The following is a 23,352-nucleotide window of genomic DNA, read 5'->3' as shown; positions in this document are numbered from 1 at the left end:
TGGCTTAAGCAGGGGGTCACGTCTGGCACTGCAGGATCCGAGTCCCTGGCGGCATAGTGTGTTACTGATGGTAGCCTTTGTTACGTTGGTCCCAGCTCTCTGCAGGTCATTCACTAGGTCCCCCTGTGTGTTTCTGGGATTTTTGCTCACCGTTCTTGTGATCATTTTAAACCCACAGGGTGAGATCTTGTGTGGAGCCCCAGATCGAGGGAGATTATCAGTGGTCTTGTATGTCTTCCATTTTCTAATTATTGCACCCACAGTTGATTTCTTCACACCAAGTTGCTTGCCTATTGCAGATTCAGTAGGGGTCTGCCCTATATACTCTGCAGAAACTGTGGCCTAAGGTGTTGGTGTTGCCACAACACTATAAGCCCTCACAGGGCCCTTCTGTGAAATATTAGATCAAGAATTGTAATTACATGCCCCTGTTGAACGGGGCAGAAAAATTGGGCCTTTGGTGGTGGTGGTGGTGGTGGTGCCACAACACTGTAAGTCCTCACAGATACTCTTGGTGGGCGCAGAAATGGGCCCTGCTGTGAAATATTAGATCAAGAATTGTAATTACATGCCCCTGTTGAACAGGGGCTGAAAAATTGGGCCTTAGGCACTGGTGCTGGTGCCACAACACTGGAACCCCTCACAGATACTCTAGTTGGAGTGCAGGAACTAGCCCTGCTGCAAAGAATTGCATCAAAAATTTTGCCAAGCTAGCATTCAACCGCTGGCCATGTGGATGGCTGGAAGCGAACTTCTTTCGGCGGTGCAGCAGCTGGGGCAGGGAAATTCGGTGTACCGAAAGCAGATTGCCTGCAAGTACTTGGCTGTGACACACCTAATTCTACACCTTCATTCCTCTCAGTGCAGGTCTCAGAGAGGACAGAAGGTATAGTGGGGTTGGAGATCTCAGCTGATGAGGAGCAAGGAGAAGTCCTCTTTGTTCTTTGGTGTGGGTCTTTTAGATACGCTTGCCAACGAACTGCACGGCAGGTCAACATATGTCTGGTCAAGCATGTGGTACCCAAGCGGGTGATGTTTTGGCCACGCGAGATACGCTTGAGACATATGTTGCAAATAGCAACAATTCTTTTTTTCAGATCCTCAGAGAGTTCTTTGCCATGAGGTGCCATGTTGAACTTCCAGTGACCAGTGAGAGCAATAACACCAAATTTAACACACCTGCTTCCCATTCACACCTGAGACCTTGTAACACTAACGAGTCACATGACACCGGGGAGGGAAAATGGCTAATTGTGCCCAATTTGGACATTTTCACTTAGGGGTGTACTGACTTTTGTTGCCAGCGGTTTAGGCATTAATGGCTGTGTGTTGAGTTATTTTGAGGGGACAGCAAATTTACACTGTTATACAAGCTGTACACTCACTACTTTACATTGTAGCAAAGTGTCATTTCTTCAGTGTTGTCACATGAAAAGATAGAAGAAAAGATTAACAAACTCACTTTTGTGAAATACTGTAATTACAATAAACACATTATGGCAGGGGGCTCCAGACAGGTGGCTTGCTGATGACATCCCACACTGGCAGAGGCCATCGTGGTCTTTTTAACCATTTGCCACCCAGGCCAATTCTGATATTTCTCTCCTACATGTAAAAATCATCATTTTGTTACTATAAAATTACATAGAACCCCCAAACATTATATCCATTCAAAGATGTTATGCCGAGTAAATAGATACCTAACATGCCACGCTTCAAAATTGCACACGCTCGTGTAATGGCACCAAACATTGGTACAATATCCCCATAGGCTACGCTTTAAAAAAATTGTACTGGTTACATGTTTTGAGTTAGAGAGGAAGTCTAGGGCTAGAATTATTGCTCTCGCTATAACGTTCGTGGTGATTATTCACATGTTTGATTTGAACACCATTTACATATGCGTTCACTTCTGCGTGCGAGCACAGGGGGACAGGGGCACTTTAAAAAAAAATATATTGTTAATTTTACTTTTATTTTTCTAGTTTGACACTTTTTTTTTATCACTTTTATTCCTATTACAAGGAATGTAAACATCCCTGTAATACGAATATGGCATGACAGGTCCTCATTACAGTGAGATATGGGGTCAAAACAGGGGCGGACTGACAACTCATGGGGCTCCCGGGCAATAGGAGATTATGGGGCTCCTGGGCAATAGGAGAAGATCATGGGGCCCCGGGCAATAGGAGTTTATGGGGCCACACAGTATACACACACACACACACAGTATACACACACACAGACACACAATATACACACACAGTATACACACACAGAATACACATACACACACTGAAAAGGTACTGGAGAGGCGGGGCAGCTATAATCTTGGATTTTTTTAAAAACACAGATCTTTACATACTGTCCCTGGTTTTATTGAGGCTGGCAACCCTGATGGGGCCCCTTAGTGGCATGGGGCCCTTGGGCAGTGCCCGAGTGCCCGAATGGTCAGTCCGCCCCTGGGTCAAAAAGACTTCACATTTCACCTCTAGGCTGGGAAGTCTGAAATCAAAAAACAAAAAAAAAGAACGATCCCAGCTTCCTAGCAAAGGCGGCAACATTTTTTCGAATGCAGAAGCCGGCATGATGTCATAACTTCGCACCCGACCTCTGAACAATCATTGAGACTCCGGGGACCATCTGGTCCGCCGGAAATCTTTATGGTCAACATCCGGGGCTGGCGGATCCATTCTCTGACTCACCGATGGCAGGGGTGAGTCGGAAGAAGCACCAGAGGGTGGCGGGAGGGGGGGGGGACATCCCCTCTCGCTGCCTATAAGAACAATCAAGCAGTAGAACAGCTGCTATGATTATTTTTATGGTGTAGGGAATCCCTGGCTCTAAAATACGATATCTGAATGATGCAAGTAGCTGCAGGCATTATTCAGATATCCCCGTTCAAAGTCAAGGACATCATATGATGGTCGGCGGTGGTTAATAATGTCCTTTTATATTATATAACAGAACATCTTTCTAAATGCTTGTAGTTTCCTCAAATGCTAAGGCCCATAGCCGGTAGGCAAGGTGCTAGCATAAAGTCCCCCCTAAACGCCTCTGTCCCGGGTGATTCTATCACATATGGCAAAACTGCAAACCTACCAAGACATGGCCGTCCACCTAAACTGACCGGCCGGGCAAGGAGAGCATTCATCAACTCTGATCAGTAACTCTGGAGGAGCTGCAGAGATCCACAGCTCAGGTGGGAGAATCTGTCCACAGGACAACTATTAGTCGTGTTCTCCACAAATCTGACCTTTATGGAAGAGTGACAAGAAGAAAGACATTGGTGAAAGAAAGTCATAAGAAGTCCTGTTTGTAGTTTGTGAGAAGCCATGTGGAGGACACAGCAAACATGTGGAAGAAGGTGATCTGGTCACATGAGACCAAAATTGAACTTTTTGGCCTAAAAGCAAAACGCTATGTGTGGCAGAAAACTAACACTGCACATCACCCTGAACACACCATCCCCACCGTGAAACATGATGGTGGCAGCATCATGTGGTGGGGATGCTTTTCTTCAGCAGGGACAGGGAAGCTGGTCAGAGTTGATGGGAAGATGGATGGAGACAAATACAGGACAATCCTAGAAGAAAACCTGTTAGAGTCTGCAAAAGACTTGAGACTGGGGCGGAGGTTCACCTTCCAGCAGGACAACGACCCTAAACACACAGCCAGAGCTACAATGGAATGGTTTAGATCAAAGCATATTCATATGTTAGAATGGCCCAGTCACAGTCCAGACCTAAATCACATTGAGAATCTGTGGCAAGACTTGAAAATTGCTGTTCACAGACGCTCTCCATCCAATCTGACAGAGCTTGAGATATTTTGCAAGAAGAATGGACAAAAATGTCCCTCTCTAGATGTGCAAAGCTGGTAGAGACATCCCCAAAAAGACTTGTAGCTGTAATTGTGGAGAAAGGGGGTTCTACAAAGTATTGACTCCGGGGGGCGCCATACAAGTGCCTCACACTTTTCACATATTTATCTTAATCATTTTCCCTTCCACTTCACAATTATGTACCACTTTGTGTTGGTCTATCACATAAAATCCCAATAAAATACATTTACGTTTTTGGTTGTAACATGACAAAATGTGGAAAATTTCAAGGGGTATGAATACTTTTTCAAGGCACTGTATCTATATATATGTAGAGGATGGTTGCTACTAGTTACTATCATCCACCATATCACCCTGCTGCCAGACCTCCATCTACCACTCTCAGAGACAATGAACAGTCATTTTGCTTTGTTTTGTTTTTGTTTATTTGGGGGATATAACTTGGTTGGGGAAAGGGGACATGGGATGCCCATAGAACAGATCACTTTGCCATCATTGTTAAAGAATTATTGACTTAGTTGAACTGAATAAGTGATGGACTCTTAACAATCACAGTGTCTCCTCTGCACCTACTCCAACAGATCGTTACTCCTCCACTGCGCCAACTCCTGCAGACTGTTACCCCCAGGATTCTTCTCCTCTTGCACAAACTTTCACTGTAACATGTTAGCACTCCGCACCACCATCCTTACATTGCACCTGGGATCACTCTGAATAATCCCAGGTGGTTATTTGACTTGCTGAATGCTGATAGGCCAGGGGCCTGCAGTACCCCTTCTTGGTAGCCTAGTAGTTTAGCAGCTTTAGTTTGTTGGTGGACTACTGATCCCAGCTAGCCGACTTGCACATCCTGCGCCCGCAGGCCACATTGATTTGACACAAAACCCCACAGTCTCTCCTCTGGCCTTGCATATAGCTCCCCTGGCATGCCTCCTCCAGATATCCACTGTGCCTCACTCACTGATCTTCTCCTGCCCTGAGTCCTTGGTGAAGAATTTACCTGGACATGCATACCGACTGCTTCTCCAGCTCCTCTGTTCCAGGACACCTCCTCCATGACCGTGTAGGGAGAGAGGCTCCCTCCCAAGCTCCTCTGCCGAGGCGCGCACCCCCCCTAGATGGGGATGGGCCTCCTGCTGCAGTCTAACTTTCCATTCTTCACTTCACTCCAGTGGGCTGGACCTGAGCTTATGAAGGAGGCCTGCCCCCTGCCAATTCCAATTGGGGATTGGTCAGGGCTCCTCACATGAGCTCCCTGTCACTCCAATTCCCAGCCCTGCCTCTCTTCCAGAACATTCTCACTGGAAGCAGGGGAGATGCCCAAGAACTGAAGGACAGGTGATAACACCCATTGCTACACTAACCACTCCCTGCCCCCAGATCAAAAACAAGCAGGCCCAACATGCAGCATAGGCCTGACTAAATTTACCTGCCTGGCAGCTATCACAAAAATCCTCACCTCTAACACCTACCTATGGTAGAGGGCGCTACATCCATCTCCCCACCAATTTACAGCTGGTCCCCAGCTGTGGGAAAAAATGTAAATTTTTCAAAAATACCTCCTGGGCCCAGGAGTAAAGGGCATCCCATAAAATAGGTTAGATGGGGGAAGGGAGAAAACTTGGACAGGGCTATGCACAAATAAATTAAGTACAAAAATATAATATGTACAATCTGGTCACACATTTACACTGTACATGTTTGAGCATAGATTCCTAACTACAGGTCCCTGCAGCTAGGTGCATACAAGTGGAGCCAGAGCATTGCTCCCACAGGAGGAATACTCTGCCTCACACAGGTCTTCATCTTTCAGATGGTGGAGATTGGTGGAAAAAAAACTCTTTGCTCCTGAATGGAGGGGCACCTCCCGAAGTGGCAGGCAGCAAGAGGTTTGGCAGAGACAGTACACCCTAGTGTCCATGATAACTTCTTCTTCATCAGGCACCCTGGGTGGCAGGCAAACACTGTCCCTGCTAAGAAAGTTTTGCCTTTGGAGAAAACCACACAGGCCCTGCTATGTCCTTGCAGTCCTTGTGGCCGCTTCTACCTGGGGGCTGCACAGCCCAGCAGTCCTCCTCACAGATAGAAACGTGGATCCAGCAACCTCCTCCGTCTATCCCCTTCTCCTCGGACAGAGACCGAGTGGCTCCTGGTAGGCCAACCCACCTTTACATCCAGGACCAGGTCTTTGTAGACCGGGCCCAAGCACCACTCTCTGGCACCCTGAAAGGTTTTGAAACATGCAGGTAATCCCAAATCATGTCATCCTCCCACTATCCCCAGGAGTTCTCAATGACGTCCATGACCTGAGATGGGACATACGGGTAGTCAAGACCCCTCTCCAGAGCAACCCTACGTTGGACCTACCTTTGGAAACAAGAGAGCCTGGGCAGTTCCTTGGGTTTTCCTCTTCCAGGCATAACACAAGAATCCTGGGCTTTGATTACCCACTGCTTGTAGGTGGGTGCTCTGGTCTGGGTAGTAGATGGTCGACTTAAGAATAGTCTGCTGGTTGAAAATGGGGTCCATACTGGGGGGCTGTGGTTCTTCCATCACCTCAGAGTGAGTCTCCTATTCCTCCACACTGGAGCCTTCCTCTTGGGACGACCAGGAGAACAGATTTTCAACGGACCCAAACTGCTCCAGTATTTCGGGTGAACCCCAATCTATGACCCCTCGGCCCTCTCTTACCTCATCCAGCTCACCAGGTGGCACTCCTTCCTCCAGCATGGGCTCCTTCTGGACGGGCACAGCAAGGGACTTAGAGCAGGCCGGCTCTTTAGGGATATCATTCGGTGGCTGCACACTGGCACCTGCAGTCACCAGAGCCCTGGCCACACCACGGGTCTCCGCAGCATCCTCTTCTCCCCGTATGTCCAGGAGTTCTGTGACTAACACACCTGGCAATATCACCTCCCCGCCTCTGGCTGGTGATCCTTGGCCCTCTCCAGCCCTCCGAGCTTCCTGCGGCTGTGGCATACAAAGTCCTGAGAGCAGGTTGGTAAATTAGTACCTGGATTCCTGCTGTACAGGCCCCAGCCGGGTTAGTGGCTCCCCACAATGGCCGCACCTGGCCCAGGCGGTGACTCCTGCTGTTGGGATGTTGCACCTGGGACAAAGGCGGCACAGCCACTCCACTCCTCCAATCACCCCCAAGGCGAGTCCTCCACAGAGCTCCAGATGGATGCCGGTGCCTACCAGCGTCTGATCCTGCAGTTCAGGCAACCACTGTACAGCGGGCATCCTCCAACTGCCCTCCACCATCTTCAGCAGCCTCGTGGTATGCACAGCATGCTGGTCTCCTTCAGCTTCCTCTGCCGGAGGCGTGACTCCGCCCCTCCTCTCATTTGTTCAGCGTGTGAGGAACTGTAGAGCAGGCTCCAGACAGTGTGCACTGTAGTGACACCTGGTGGCAGGCATTGATGATTGCAGGCTCTACCAGGCATGTAGTATGGAAACGGTGTCACAGAAGCTGGAAACTGAAGGCAGGCAAACTGTACAGTGATCACCCTTGACAACAGTAAAGTCTCTCCTTAAACATCTCACTGTGTGGGACTGACCATGCAGCATCCCGTCATAGACACCCCCTGGTTGCGTTACGTTACTGGGGGCAACAGTAGACATTACAACTCCCTTTACTGTGTCAGGCAGGAATTTAAAAGTCATTTTAAAATTTCTGCAATGCACTGCAATGCAGTGTATAATGTCCACGCCGTCCATTGACGGCAATCCATGAGCGTGATCGCTCGCCGTGGTTGCCACGGGTGACGGCACATGTTTGCAGTCATAGAGTTGCAGGGCTTATTACTTGTGAGTGTCTGGTTGAGGCAACTGGTTGCAGGACATGATGGCAATGCTTATCCTGGACGGTTGCTACGGACAACGGCACTTAGCAACAAGCTTTGATTTAGGTTGCTATGGGCAACAGCATTGGCAACAGTAATTTTTAAAGGCAAACATACAGTCCCAGGGGAGCTATGTGCAAGGCCAGTCTCTCCCCTGGCCTTGCACATAGCTCCTCTGGCATGCCTCTTCTAGATATCCACTGTGCCTCACTCACCGACCTTCTCCTGCCCTGAGTGCTTGGTGAAGAATTTACCTGGACATGCGTACCGACTGCTTTTCCAGCTCCTCTCTTCCAGGACACCTCCTCCATGACTGTGTAAGGGTGAGGCTCCCTCCCAGCTCCCGAGCTCCTCCCCTGAGGCGCGCACCCCCCCAGATGGGGATGGGCCTCCTGCTGCAGTCTAACACTCCATTCTTCACCCAAGAGACAACTCCCCTCCAGTGGGCTGGACCTGAGCTTATGAAGGAGGCCTGCCCCCTGCCAATTCCAATTGGGGATTGGTCAGGGCTCCTCACATGAGCTCCCTGTCACTCCAACTCCCAGCCCTGCCCCTCTTCCAGAACATTCTCCCTGGAAGCAGGGGAGGCACCCAAGAACTGAAGGACAGGTGGTCACACCCACTGTTACACTAACCACTCCCTGCCCTCCAGATATATATATATTTTCCGGATGCTGACCGCCCCAGGTCAATCTACTGAGCTGCTTCTGTGTGCAGAATCCTGTACAGATACATGATTCTGCACTTCCTGCTCTGCGGCAAGCACGCGCACTGCCAGCAACCAGCTCCATTGTGATTGGACACAGCGGGAGCCAATTAGCGGGTCCGGCAGACCCCATATCTGCTGGGACCCGCCAATCATTCTAGACAGAGGCAGAACAGCGGTTTGCCGATGTAAACAAGGCAGATTGCTGTTCTGTTATTAGGGAAGACAGAGATCCGGTGTTTAAGCAGAAACATGGCTCTCTGCCTGCCCACAGTTAGAGCACCTCCCCCACACAGTTATTAGGCACTCCCAGAGAACACATTTAACCCTTTGATCGTCCCTGATGTTAACCCCTTCCCTGCCAGTGTCATTAGTACAGTGACAGTGCATATTTTTTAGCACTGATCGCTGAATTGGTGTCACTGGTCCCCAAAAGTGTTACTTAGTGTCCGATTTGTCTGCTGCAATGTCGCAGTTTCACTATAAGTCACTGATCGCTGCCATTACTAGTAAAAAAATAATAAATAATAGTACCATAAATCTATCCCATAGTTTGTAGACGCTATAACATTTGTGCAAACCAATCAATATATGCTTATTGGGAGAGATTCAACAAAAACACAAGAAAAGAACCACTGACGTCCAATCAAATGAAAGCGAGGTGGAAGAGAAGGGGGTACGGGTAGAATCAGGGGGACAATACCGTGCAATTCAAAAGGCTCATTTTCCCACAACACGGGAAAAAGTTACAAAGAACAGGGTGCTATTCCAAAAACTCAGCAGACCCAAATAGACAATTTTTTAGACAAGGGCAACACACAATCCCAACCCCCTCCAACCCCGTTACCACAACTTTCAATGATATCCATGACAGCCCCACCGGTGAAGGAAAGCTAAACGTCATAAATCTCTCATCTCACCAACTTACAACAACTGAACAGGAAGTACTGTCCTTAGGCCTCTCTTTCTGTCCCGATCGTAGTTTAGACAGCTTTGAAACCACCAAAGATATAAATCTGTTTGCCAGAAAACTTCTACTCAAAAGCCTATACACTAAAAAAATCACAGCCACACCTGAAGTGGCACCTAATCTTAAAGCAGCAGATTTTAGAGCCCTCAGAGATCTCAATTTATTATTGCAAGAAAGTGGCTCTCTAGAGGACTTCTGGGAGAGGGATTTTGACAGTGAAAGTAGTGAGGAAGAACAAGAGGAACCCAGCAAAGCCCAAACCATCAAAAAATACAAAAGGAAATCGCACAGATTTCCACCATTGAACCAGAATCCAGCCATAGCCCTATTTGTAGGTCAGGTCACCAAAGAAATTGATAAGATAGAAAAATACAATAAAAGAAGCAACTTAAATCGGGAACAACAACAGGCATTAAACTCCCTTAAAAACAACACAGAAATTACAATCAAAGCATCGGACAAGGGAGGGAACATCGTCCTTATGGACAATGCTAAATATGAAAAAATGTGCTTCAATATATTGAAAGACACCAAATGCTATAAAAAGATTTCTCCATCTACAGTAGACAAATTCAACCAGGAATTCTTTTCCCTGGTGGATGAATCCCTGAATGAAGGGGTAATAGACAGAGATACGTGGGACTATATACGTACTAGACATCCACGCCAACCCACCTTTTACGCACTACCGAAAGTGCATAAAAAACTAAATGATCCACCAGGGAGACCCATTATCTCCGGGAATGGTTCCATTACAGAGGGGATAAGCCAAATAATAGATCAGTTCTTGAGACCCCATGTAATGGAACTACCATCGTACACCAGGGATACTATACATCTACTGCTAATCCTTGATGGAATATCCATTCCCAATTCAGCCCTGCTGGTTACAGTGGATGTGGAGTCGCTCTATAACAGCATTCCACACCACCTGGGTATAGCAGCAATCGAACATGTCCTGCAACAAAGGGCAACAACTGACTGGAAATTTAATGCATTTATTTTAACTATACTGGAGTATATCCTCAGACACAACACCTTCCTGTTCAAGGGCTCCCACTACCTCCAGGTGCAGGGGGTAGCTATGGGGACGTGCTGCGCGCCCTCCTATGCCAACCTGTACCTGGGGGAGTGGGAGAAGGATTTTCTACAGGGGGAGGCAGCGTCTGTGTACACTCGCCACATTTGCATGTGGCAGAGGTACATAGACGATCTCTTCATCATCTGGGACGGCCCCCCTGAACTATTGAGGGATTGTTTAAATTTGATGAACAACAATGATTTTAACCTTTTCTTCACCATGATATCTGACACCCATGAAATAAATTTTCTGGATGTTACCATCTTTAAAAACTCTGAGGGTGGACTATCAAGCAAACTTTATAGAAAGGAGACTGCCGGCAACACTCTGTTGCATGCAAACAGTTTCCACCCGGAACCCCTGAAAAGATCTATCCCATATAGCCAGTTTCTCCGTCTTAAAAGAAACTGTAGTAACAAGGAAGACTTTCAACATGAAGCGGACAAACTTACCATCAGGCTCATAAACAGAGGCTACTCCAAATCATCTTTAAAAAAAGCGTTCAACCGAGTCAAGCTAACCAATAGAAGGGATTTGATGTTTTCAAAAAAATCCATCAAAGAGGATGATACAACAAGGATCATTGTAAGATTCTCAAATGAGCATCTTAAAATCAACAAAATTATCTCAAAATATTGGTCCATCCTTACAGATGATCCAACTTTGAAAGGACTAGTTGGTCCCAAACCACAAATTACCTACAAAAAGCCGGGCTCTAAGTAAGAACAGATGGCTTTACATGTTCCTTGATATGGTCCAGATCGATCTCGGTAAGATCGACTGGACCCGGAAATGCAAAGACAACTTGTCAAATGATGAACGCAAAGCCTTGTTGGACCTGAAAAAAGCCAGAAATATTGTTTTCAAAAAAAGTGATAAAGGAGGAAACGTTGTACTGATGGACGACAAATCCTATGAAGCGGAGGCCAAAAGACTACTAGGCAACTTGACGACCTATAAAAAACTAGACTATGACCCGTTTCCCGAGTTAGTACAGAATTTAAACTCTAGCCTGTTGATGGCTAGAGAAGCAGGAATCTTAAACAAAAAGGAATATGAACATCTAAGTGTAAGGGAGTTCAATATACCCACCTTCTATATAATCCCGAAAGTGCATAAATGTCCTAAGAGACCGCCGGGAAGGCCCATTGTCTCTGCCATCCAAGGACCCCTAAAGAGAATAGGTGTTTACTTGGATTCTCTTCTTAAAGAAATGGTTGTAGGACTCAAATCCTACGTACAAGACACACGGCATGTTTTGTCAAAAATAGCTGACCTGCAAGTGGGGGAGGGACTTTTACTTCTGGGCATTGATGTTGAGTCTCTTTATACCTCGATCCCACATAAGTGTGGGATCGAGGCAGTAAGATGGTTCCTGGAGTCCAGATACCCCGAATTTGGACCTCAAAACGAGTTCCTGGTGGAGTTGCTGGAGTTCGCTTTGATGAACAATTTTTTCCAGTTTACGACACATTATTACCAGCAGATCAGAGGAACCTCGATGGGGGCCGCGTGGGCACCTGCGTACGCGTGCCTTCACTTGGGACGATGAGAGAAGGAAGATGTGTATACATCAGCCATGTATGCAGAACACGTGCATACATGGCTGAGGTATATAGATGATGTATTGGTTGTTTGGAGGGGCACAAAAGAGGAGGCACATGTGTTCATTGAGCACTTGAACTCCAATGACCGCAACATCCGGTTGACCCATATTGTTGACGAAAGACAGATCCCTTTTCTCGACCTCCAGATTACCATTGATGGGGATAAACTCAGTACCTGTACTTACCGTAAGGCCACAGCAGCCAATACTTTGCTGAGGGCCGACAGCCATCATCCCCCATGGCTCAAAAATGGCATCCTGGTTGGCCAGTTCCTAAGATTAAAAAGGAACTGTACCAAGAAAAGTGATCTCAGGAGGGAAAACATTGACCTGTATAAACGCTTCAGGGAACGTGGATACTCCCATGGACAAATTCGAAAAGCTAGGGCGAAGGCAGCAGGCCGAGATAGAAAAAGTCTTCTTTCCCTGGATCCCAAGCCAGTGACCAAAGGTCAATTTGACCCAGGCCCAGTACGGATAATCACCTCATATGGATTCCAATGGGAATCCGTACGAGAAATCCTGGGAAAACACTGGAACATATTGACCAATGGCCCTGGCTTGAAAACGATCGTTGGAGAATCACCAAACATGGTGGCCAGGGGGGCTAGGAATTTGGGTGACATCCTAATTCATTCCGAATTTACTAAGGAGTCAAACCCAACCTGGCTATCAGAATATCCCAGAAGCAAAGGGATGTTCCCATGCAACAGATGTCAAATCTGCCCGTTTGTAGATAGAACATCCATTTTCTGTGATGCCAGGGGGGAACATAGGTTTGAGATACGAGATCTCATCAACTGCTCCACGACCAAGGTGATTTACATGCTCACGTGTCCTTGCCCAAAAATATATATTGGGAAAACCAAGAGAGCGTTAAAGACAAGAATAGGTGAGCATCTAAGGGAAATAAAAGGAGAAAAAGAAAGAGACCCCGAAAAAATTCGGGAAAAACCACTGGCAAGGCATTTTGCCCTTTGCCATCAGGGTAAACCTGATGGACTGAAGGTGAAGGGCATCTATTCACTTAAGCTGTCTCCAAGACGGGGTGACTTTAATCGGATCCTTCTACAGAAGAAAAAAGATGGATCTACCGTTTGGGGTCCCTTGCCCCCCAGGGCCTTAACACGGAGTTGAACCTCCAAGTCTTCCTGGAGAATTGACCCCCCACTTATTCCATAAATTGTTATCATTTGCCTTTTGGAGGTTAAGATATTCGTTGTTTGTGTGAGAATGGAATTTGTCTGTATGTTGCTGTAAATTGGTATGACACAGGGCAGCCAAATGTTGACCATTTAGATAGCCAAGAGAAGAAATGATCAAGACTTGTAAGCCATTAGATAGATAAACCACCAAAATTAGATTAAAGTCACATTGAGATGGGTATACAATAGTGTGTACTTCTGAACAAAACAAATGGTTTAAGTCCTATCTAATCCCTTGTGATCTAGCCACCTAGTGGATGAAATCCAATTGTCCAGGATGAATCTGAGTAAAAAAGCACAGAAAACCGGAACTTAATTGAAAAGTCTCAACACTGCTGTAGGTGCAAGGCTGCACTAGGGGTTAATCCCCTTCAATATAAGGAACGACCAGCCCCTACCCTCACTATGTCCAGATGAAGCTACGCCCATTGAAGTAAGCTAAACGTGTTGACGTCACAGCAGTCATGTGACGTCGACTCACGAGATATCCCCGTGCACGGGAAGCATCAGGAAAGTCACAGGATCTGCGCAGCCGCGCATCATACCTACACGCTCAGCGTGCTTCAAACCTACGAGCGGTAGCGGCTATGCGGATGGAGGCTGGTATCGAATGAAGCCACTCTAACAACCAGCGACAAGTGTACAGATGGAGTGTGTAACCAGAGAGGTAACGGATGTCCAGGGCAATCAACGGAGCGGTAAGATGCTTATATACTATACAGTAGATGTAACCGCCCATGGAACTAGGAGACGATTATGCAAGGGATGAAACAAGCGCCGGGCAGACTTATACATCAGTAAGTCTGCCTGCTCAGCAATCACCAGTGATCAATTCATAAACAGCTGATCTTGCCGCTTTTGGAACTGTGTTTCCCCCCCCTTCTAAAACCTCCTCCCCCCTCCTAGTCGGCCTCACTCACCACTCTGAACTCTACAACAGCCCACACTTTTGACCTGATATATACCGGATGCCACTCTGTATGGACAATATACCAGTGACTTCTAATGACCATTGTACCTTAGTCAGTGATTCTATCCCATATATACATGTATCTCAGGAATTCCAATTATTGCAGTTAGGTGAATCGCATATTGGGAAGCATAGACACTTATGATCACCAGACAGGTCATACACGTTCCCCCGGGGATTACCCGCAGGAAATCAGCACAGCACGGTGAACTTTTTTGGGCAATGCCTAATCACCCTTTCATGGATTTTTCTAATTGATAAATTTTCATTAATCATAGCTGTCCTTTTTTCCTTTGCGGGTAAAAGCTTACAAGTTGACGTCCGGACTTGTGTTGTGTGTATGTGTGGAAGTGGGGTGTCCTTCCCTTGTTAAACCCATACAAGGGTAGTATAAATGTTTTGCATGTTGGTGTGTTTGTCTGTGTTTGCACGTAATTTTAGAACTTCCGGGTAACTCATCCCCAGTATGAGACCCGTGAACAACATTGCATGGAGCTGTATTGTGTGTTTTTTTCACACATGATGAATTATCATTATTAAATAAATACATTTTGTATTGTTTGAACCAAGTGATCTTAATTTCTGCTGCATAGGTAGCCACTTTTTTGAGCTTTGGTAGCGTTACCTAAACTCTTGGTATATATATCAATAGGAGATGCACTTATTCAAAGTGAATACAAGGGCACGGCAAGAAAGGACCCGTGCAAAACATGGGGTACCTACCCATGTGGTTTCTGTGCCCAATGTGAAGTTATCGGTAGGAGGACCACGCTGGCACTGCCCAATGGGGAAAGCTTTTCCCTGCGTCACTTTGCCAACTGCAAAACACAGGGTGTGGTATACCTCATGCAGTGCCAGTGTGGTGCCTTCTACGTAGGTAAAACCAGACAAGAACTAAGAAAACGTGTCGATAAGCATATGCAAAGTATGCGTATCGGCAACCTGTATCTACCCCTAGGAAGGCATGTTGCCAGATACCATAACTATCAACTACCTTCGGTGAACTTCACAGTCCTTGATAGGAATCATTTGCCACTGAGGGGGGGTGACTGGAACAAGGTCCTCCTCCAGCGGGAAATGCGCTGGATAAGGTACCTTAGGGCCACCACCCCCCCTGGCTTGAACAAAACCGAAAGTTTCAGACCCTTCTTGGAGGGTTTTAGCTCGGGGAAAACGGATTAATTAAGAATCCACTTTTCCTTTCTTCGCCTTTCCGTTCCTTTGTTTCTCTACAATGTGAGCCATATTCTGGTACCCCCCATGGAGAAACAAAGGGCCCCATTTAAATACAACAGGCTAACGGTCTCCTAGTTGATGATCATATGCTTCAAATTGTCAGGATTGTACACTCCACCCAGCCAGAAACTATATAGGAGAGTTTTTTCTAATTGAACTTTATTTATCGTATTACTGTAATAATCCTCTCTTTACAATTACTGTGTATATAGTATTATCATTTTGATCGCTGCTATCACTACAGATGCATTTTTGCATGTAGCTGTGTTATATGATTCTGCCTCCAAGTCCTGAAATACTGGGTCAGAGATACCATTGTTCTCCTGCCCCTTATCCCTACCCGGCACAGGGGGGGCCACGATGACTCACCGTGGCCCAAATACCCCTAAGGCGTCAATTCTTATTTGATGCCGCGGGGTTTCCTACTGTGTCGGTGGTTATAAGTCCTAATGTTGGTGTCCTGTCATTTATTGAATGACAGTTAAACCACTATAGAGGGGCTTGGGCAAGTCTAGTATAAATTCCCATTGTTCTCTATATCCATTTTTACCTTTCAGCAGTTTTTTGAATATACATTTTTATTTTATTTATCCCCCTTTTTTTCTCTATTTCAATGAGGGTTGAACTTACTTGTCATTCTTACAGTGACAATACCTTATACATGTCTTACATATCAGTGACATCTATGACATCTGTATAAAATAGTGCCATATACATTGCTGCACATATCCAGATGTCCTTCTGACAGGCAGCGGGGTCATCACGCTCCGACGGCCTGTGTGATATGGACAAATTGTCCACTAGAGCTGCTAGATCACACGGCGCTCTTCCCTCTCCAGTGATTTGACATTGGAGCCATGTGACTCCGACGTCATACGCACCATAGACTCCCCACATGTAAACGTTGCCTCGGCAACCTGGCGCACCTCTCTCCCCGCCTGTGTGATCTCCCCGCCTCAGCCCGCGCCCACACTCTATGGGATACAGGCATGACAGCTTCGCGTCGCGGAAGGGGAGGAGACAGCAAGGGAGGAGGTTAAGCGTCCATTGCCCTGACAACAGGGAAGCTTGTGGACGCTCCCCTCTAACACATAGTAGAAAGGTGTTTTTCAACAGTGACGGCGGCTAATTGAAGCCGTGCCTTCTCCACTGTATCACCAATGAACTAGAGACTCTACTTAGAATAAGGTCACGCCTACCACTTTACCACGCCCACACCCCATACATTAGGACACCAGGGACGGCCAAAGGCAGCATTCCACAACTGGCTCTGCTACAGAGAGGTACTCCAGGACCTGAGCTCTCTGCTACTTGGAACTCTACACCCCACACAACCAACTCAAGGTATTGGACCCTTCTGCCTTATGGTGGCTCTGGGAAATCCGTTTTCCCACATGCCACCATCACCCTTATATTTGATTTATTTTTGAATTATCCTCTTCTTTATATATTTTTTTGATTTAAAACATTATTTATGTTTTTCAGTTTTTTAACCAGTATGGCTGCTAAATATTGGTTCCTTTAAATATACCAGGCCGCCCCGTAGAGGATATTTGAGCAGTACCAACAATTGGGTGTTAGGACCCCTGTCAGAACTGGGAAAGCGATTTTCACAGCTACATGCCTTAATGTAAGTCGCATATACCACTTTTTTGTTAAAATGCGATTGTTTTAGATACAGGCGATATACATCCATATATATATTAGTAATCATGCTGTTGTTTGAAATTTTAGAATGTGATGCAGTCCCTCCCTGAGGAAGACTTCACCATTAACAATAAAAGTTGAAACGCGTTGGAAATCTGCTAACAGGACGCCATCGCACCAATCTGGGGTGGTACTTGTAATTAGCAGTAGGGTGCATCATATGTATTCATGTATCTGATGTTTTTTTAATTATTTAATATTTCCAAAATATAGATTGATGTGTATGTTTATGTATATTCTATTCGTTTTTGTACCAATAAAATTCTTTTTAATTTAATAATTTTCCAATCATTACATTGCCCTAAAAATCCCAATTTGAGGTATATATTTTGTCTTTAAGGTAACAAGGGATGATGGCAATGACACAGCCAACTCTCTGAGTCATACATTTTCGTAAAAAATTCCATAAATCTATCCCATAGTTTGTAGACGCTATAACATTTGTGCAAACCAATCAATATACGCTTATTGGGATTTTTTACCAAAAATATGTAGCAGAATATATATTGGCCTAAATTTATGTAGACATTTTATTTTTTTACATTTTATTGGATGTTTTATAGCAGAAACTAAAAAAATATTGTTTTATTTTTTTTTAAATTTGGGTCTTTTTTTGTTTATAGCGCAAAAGATAAAAATTGAGGTGATCAAATACCACCAAAAGAAAGCTCTTTTTTTATTTGTAGGAAAAAAAGGGCATACATTTTATTTGGGTACAGAGTCGCACGCCTGCGCAATTGTCAGTTAAAGTTACGCAGTGCCGTATTGCAAAAGGCATGAAGGGGGGGGTGTAAACCTTCCGGAGCTGAAGTGGTAAAAAAAAAAAAAAAAAAACTGCACACAACTTGTGTTTACAAGGCAACCTTTCAAAGATATTGCACAAATGAATACAAATGATGCTCTTCTTTGTGCAGTCTTTGAATATGGTGGTTTCCTGAGGAAGCAATGGGTGAAACATGTCAACATTTTCTTGTCTTAGTTACACTTACTATGATGTTTTAATAAAATTGTATCCTCCTGTATTGTGTTTTTGTACAATAAAAACAGATTATACTATTAAGAATTTTTATCTCTTTTTGGCACCTTGAAAGCCTCATCATTTTTTGGTTGATGAAAAGGTTTTGGCAAACAACAGGATGTGGTGTCTCTGGTTCTCCCTCTAGCTGCTACTTTGATGAATAAAAGTGCCACTTACCGAAGTACTCCATATGCAGGGAATTTATGTACATTATCAGGTGAATCTATAAAACACAAAAATGTTAATGTAGTCAGTACATTGATATTAAATATTTAGTAAAGACTATGCAAAAAGACACATATCTTATTGTTATATTTTTACATGGCACAAGGTGTCATGGGTGTAGCTCTTCTGTCCTATGCTGGCTAAAATTAGTATATAGCTCTGTTGTAGCCAGATGAGCTGCAATTCATTTATTTAGGTCTGTTTAGGCTTTCCCTAGGCCTGGTGGTTGATTGCTTCTTCCTGCTGCTTCCTGAAGAATGTTCCAGCAAAAGTGTGGGAGGATTAATCCCTGAGTTTTGAATAGTTATCTGACCTTGGGTGTGACTGGGGAGAAGATAAATGTTTGCAAGGATCTTATCTTTTCCCCTAGGGCATTCTCCTCCATGTGTGTGTTCCACAGATGTTACTGCTACTAGGCCTGAGCAGGTGCTATGGCTGAGGGCCTGAAGGAAACTTGACTGAAGGAGACTTGCCTGACAGAAATTTGCCTGTGGAAGTTTGGCTGGAGAGGGAAAGCTTTGCTGAACAGTGTTGCAGTTAACCTGTTGGGAGCTGCCCCCTGGGCATTGTAAGTGGGTCCTTTCACCTATAGCTTCAGGTGTGGGAGTACTTCTTAATGGTTAGACCCCAGAAGTTGCTGCAAGGACTGGGATTGCTCTCATAGCGTCTCAGATATCCTGGCTGTCCCATCTTTCTTCAGAATTGTTTATGAGGCTGCTACCATTGGGCCTAATGCTTCTGGGACAAGACCTTTCAGGAAGCTGCCCCCCCCAATATTTTTGTGCGTGCCTTTGGGTATCCCGCACCCTCAGCTCCCCTCCCTGCATTCGTCTCAGGATCTGCAAAAGATCTGAAGCCTGAAGACTGAGCCTGAATTTGTCAGTGGGCTTATGGAACCGAAACTGGACGATTTGCCTCTAGACAGGTAAGGAGAACAAAAAAAAATTTTCAGGGGAACAAATTTGGTGGAGTTGGAGCTGGAGTTCCTAGCACCAAGGGGCCCTGAGATACGGGGCCCCAAAATCGGTTCGGAAAATGTCATTCTCTGCTGCAGAAAAGTGCTTGACATTTTCTGAACTGACTTTGGGGCCCCGTATCTCTGGGCCACTTGGTGCTAGGAACCCCAAATATGGTGTGCAAACCCAGTGGAACTGGTACCATAACATATCCAAAGCTGGGGTTCCTAGAACCAAGTGGCCCCGAAATACGGGGCCCCAAAATAGGTTTGGAAAATGTCATTCTCTGCTGCAGAAAAGTGCTTGACGTTTTCTGAACCGATTTTTGGGGCCCTGTATCTCGGGGCCACTTGGTGTTAGAAATCCCAGCTTTGGATACGAGATACGGGGCCCCAAAGTCGGTCAACTGTGTCCATCTGCAGCAATGTCATTTCGGGACCCTTTGGGTTCAGAGACCCCAAATTTTGGCTGCAGCTAGGGGGGCATCTAGGAACCCTTAACTACCCAGTTTGAAGTTCAGGGGACCTATGGCTGCAAATGGGCACAGTGAGGCTGCAAAGGGGCACAGTGAGGCTGCAAATTGGCATTGTTGACCCTCTTTTCCACTTACAGTAGCTGTGCATTTCTCACCCTCGTCTTATACTCGGGTCAATAAGTTTTTCCCATTTTTTTGTGGTAAATTAGGGCCTCGACTTATACTCGGAACGACTTATACTCGAGTATATACGGTTATTGCTGCTATGCCTCATCTTTTTTTTTGTACCACAGATGTGGTCATTTGTTTTGGTCTCCTGTCCGCACATCAAGTTAGGTAGGGCTAACCCATGGGCGTGATATGGAGGCACCATGCACTCAAAGCCATATTTTTGAGGGGTTCAGAGTGAAGGTTATTCATGGTGCTTTAAACAGCTTTAATCCCACAAACATGCGTCATCTGTTGGTTTAAGGCAGTGTTTCTCAACTCCAGTCCTCAAGGCGCACCAACAGGTCATGTTTTCAGGATTTCCCTCAGATGAAATGGCTGTGGTAATTACTAAGGCAATGAAACTGATCAAATCACCTGTGCAAAATAGTGGAAATCCTGAAAACATGACCTGTTGGTGCGCTTGAGGACTGGAGTTGAGAAACACTGGTTTAAGGTAATACTGCACACTTAGAGCTTCCTAGCGCATCTGTGGACAATTACTTAAGTGCTATATAAGGAAATGCTCAGCTACAGCAAAATGACTAATAAAACAGGTTTCTAGTGTTCCTGAGCCCTGGTGCCTCCTCTGTATCTTGAACCTTTTTCCTCCATCCTGGATCCGATACTTTGCTCCCAATATCCTCGCTCCATATTCCTACTAACCCGCTGATTGATTTGCAGGTTACACCCTTGCCTGTTCATATTTACCAATATCTGCCTGCTAATTTGTAGTCCTGTGAGCCTCCAGGTAATTGACCAAATCTGGTCTCCAAAATAGTATATCTCCGCAAAATGATCAGCTGCTAACGTTACGCATGTCTCATAACCATGCCAAATAGTTAAACCAAATTGTACACACGCTGCGCTTGTCAAATTAAAAATGTAAGACATTTCTACTAAAATATTAATAAAGTGATATTGTGCTTAACATACAAAATATACAAAATCTATTAATACTAAACATTAATGCGTAATAAACTTCAATGAATGAATAAATAGGTAAAAGTGCTCCAATAAGCCCGTGTATTGCAAATATTCCACAAAGCTTGTGCAATTTTCAAACATTAATAGATAATTCAACACAAACATCCATGTGATTTAGTGTTGCATCCATGCATTTCAGTGCTGCATCTATGCAATAAGGTGTTAGTGCAATGTTCAAACAATAAAAAGTTAAAAAATACAAAAAAACGCATCCATGTGATTCTATGCAATTCAGTGCTGTGTTGCTGTGCAATGATCAAATTAACAGTCCACAGATCTTCCACAATCCATTCATGTGTTATGGTGAACACAAACTAAAGTGCTGTGCGCTCATACAAGTGCTCCCCCCCAGGTGATAGCCCCTCCCCCAGGTGATAGCCCCTCCCCCAGGTGATAGCCCCTCACCTTAGGGCGTGTGATCTTGCAATTCAGCTTGGTCAGAATGCGCCTTAGAACCTCTCTGGGTTCGATGTTATATGCAGGGTCCTGGATCGATTTGCACTGGTGCCTCTGTTCCTCACAGCAGTCCCGTTTGTACCTCAATATATCAACATAAAAAGGACTTCATGGTGCAGTATGTACTAAATTTATTAAAATCATAAACAAATCCCGCAATGGGTACTCACAGTAACAAGGCGCTTAAGAGTGCCACACTAAAACAGCAGAGACGAACGGGCAACAGCGGTATGGGGTGGCGTGCTAATCTGTCCCAACAGGTTGTATGTATAACGTTCCGTCCTGTCCCCTCCCCCTAATGTATAACGTTCCGTCCTGTCCCCTCCCCTACGCGTGTTCGATACAAGGAGTATTTCATATCTTCATCAATCTCTGGCCTGTCCTCAACTCTTAGTGATGATTTGGTCATTTGCCCTCATGCTGTGTTTGCTGTCAACCATCTTCAGTGGAGTGAGCTTGGAATTTAGTCCTTTGGGGAGTCCACTGCACAACAGCCCATGAGGGATTCCCTAATGAAAACTGGACTTCCTTTTAGAGCCGATCCGCCCTATACGCACACTACGCAAGCTGCGTAGGGCTCCGTCGCTGGGGGGGGGGGGGGAGCCAAGACCCAACATTCCCCCCTGCAGGGGCGGGCTGGGCCGGGGGGGGCAGGGTGGAAATTTCAAAATTTCCCCCCAGGCCGCCTACATTATCTTTAAAATGGCCACAGGCCACGGCGCTGGCTGTCCGTTTTTTTTTTTTTTTGCTAGATGTTGGCCACGGCGGCTGCTGATTGGCTAGCTGGCTGCTGCTGTGCAGGCTGCGCTGCGTTTTGGGAGTTGTAGTCCGGCTAAAGGTAAGGACTAGCGCAGCAAACTACAACTCCCACCTCCCAGGAATCTCAGAGGCAGGTCACGTGGCACGTCAGGGGAGGGTACGAGCGGCGTCAAGAACGTCCCGTCCCATGTGACTTGCTGAGCTCGCGGGCTGGCTGCGGAGAGGAGAGGAGGCACATGACAGGACAGAATCATCACCCCCCCGAAGAGGTGCAAGGACCTGGCTCTCCACTGAAACACACAGCCCTCCCCGGCCTGAAGTAAGGTGTGATGACCTCTGTTGTGATAAAACCTATTTACTGTATCCCCTTCAGTAGTAAATTTAAGAAATGATGCATAGCAACAATTTTAAAGTTTGGCAGTGCCGGCTCAAGGGCAATCAACCAACCCCCCCCACCCCCCCCCACCACCACCAGCGGGTCAGGTAGAGGGCCCCTTAGCAGAATTTTGCTTAGGGCCCCAGGGAGGTCAGGATTGGCACTGCTTCCTTTGCCTCCCATGTCCCTAGGCAAGCCAGCACCACAATCAGGAGACATAGAGAGGATTCACTTCTAAGCCTGGTACATAATACAAACGGTGACCAGATCTCCTATGGTCAGGTTGTGTCTGCCTTCTCTCTTCAGATGTCCATGGTGCCCCAGTAGCTGCATTCAGGTAAGTCAATTCCAGCGCTCCCCTCTTCGTCCTCCATAGGAACAGATATACACTATATTACCAAAAGTATTGGGACGCCTGCCTTTACACACACACATGAACTTTAATGGTATCCCAGTCTTAGTCCGTAGGGTTCAATATTGAGTTGGCTCCGCCCTTTGCAGTTATAACAGCTTCATCTCTTCTGGGAAGGCTGTCCACAAGGGTTAGGAGGGTGTCTATGGGAATGTTTGACCATTCATCCAGAAGAGCATTTGTGAGGTCAGGAACTGATGTTGGACGAGAAGGCCTGGCTCACAGTCTCCGCTCGAATTCATCCCAAAGGTGTTCTATCGGGTTGAGTTCAGGACTCTGTGCAGGCCACTCAAGTTCCTCCACCCCAAACT

The 23,352-nt window shown here is 45.9% G+C and overlaps 1 protein-coding gene across 2 annotated transcripts in view; it reads right to left on the bottom strand.

Annotated features, from left to right (window-relative positions):
• The window catches only part of LOC141129489 (V-set domain containing T-cell activation inhibitor 1-like), a 103,986-nt gene that overhangs the window by 54,618 nt on the left and 26,016 nt on the right, over positions 1-23,352 (bottom strand). Inside the window, exons 1-2 of one of the 2 annotated variants that reach the window (XM_073617545.1) lie at positions 21,444-21,697; positions 18,366-18,411 (exon numbers count right to left, since the gene is read on the bottom strand). In XM_073617545.1, coding sequence (XP_073473646.1) covers positions 18,366-18,399 — 34 coding nt within the window. In that variant the 5' untranslated portion in view covers positions 18,400-18,411; positions 21,444-21,697. Of the gene's footprint in view, positions 1-18,365; positions 18,412-21,443; positions 21,698-23,352 lie in introns of those variants that run through there. The other variant, XM_073617544.1, reaches the window with a different exon arrangement.

Source organism: Aquarana catesbeiana, linkage group LG02, assembly GCF_042186555.1.
Source record: "Aquarana catesbeiana isolate 2022-GZ linkage group LG02, ASM4218655v1, whole genome shotgun sequence".
Classification (NCBI taxonomy): domain Eukaryota; kingdom Metazoa; phylum Chordata; class Amphibia; order Anura; family Ranidae; genus Aquarana; species Aquarana catesbeiana.
The sequence above is the reverse complement of the archived record's forward strand: the minus strand, read 5'-3'. Positions and strand labels throughout refer to the sequence as shown.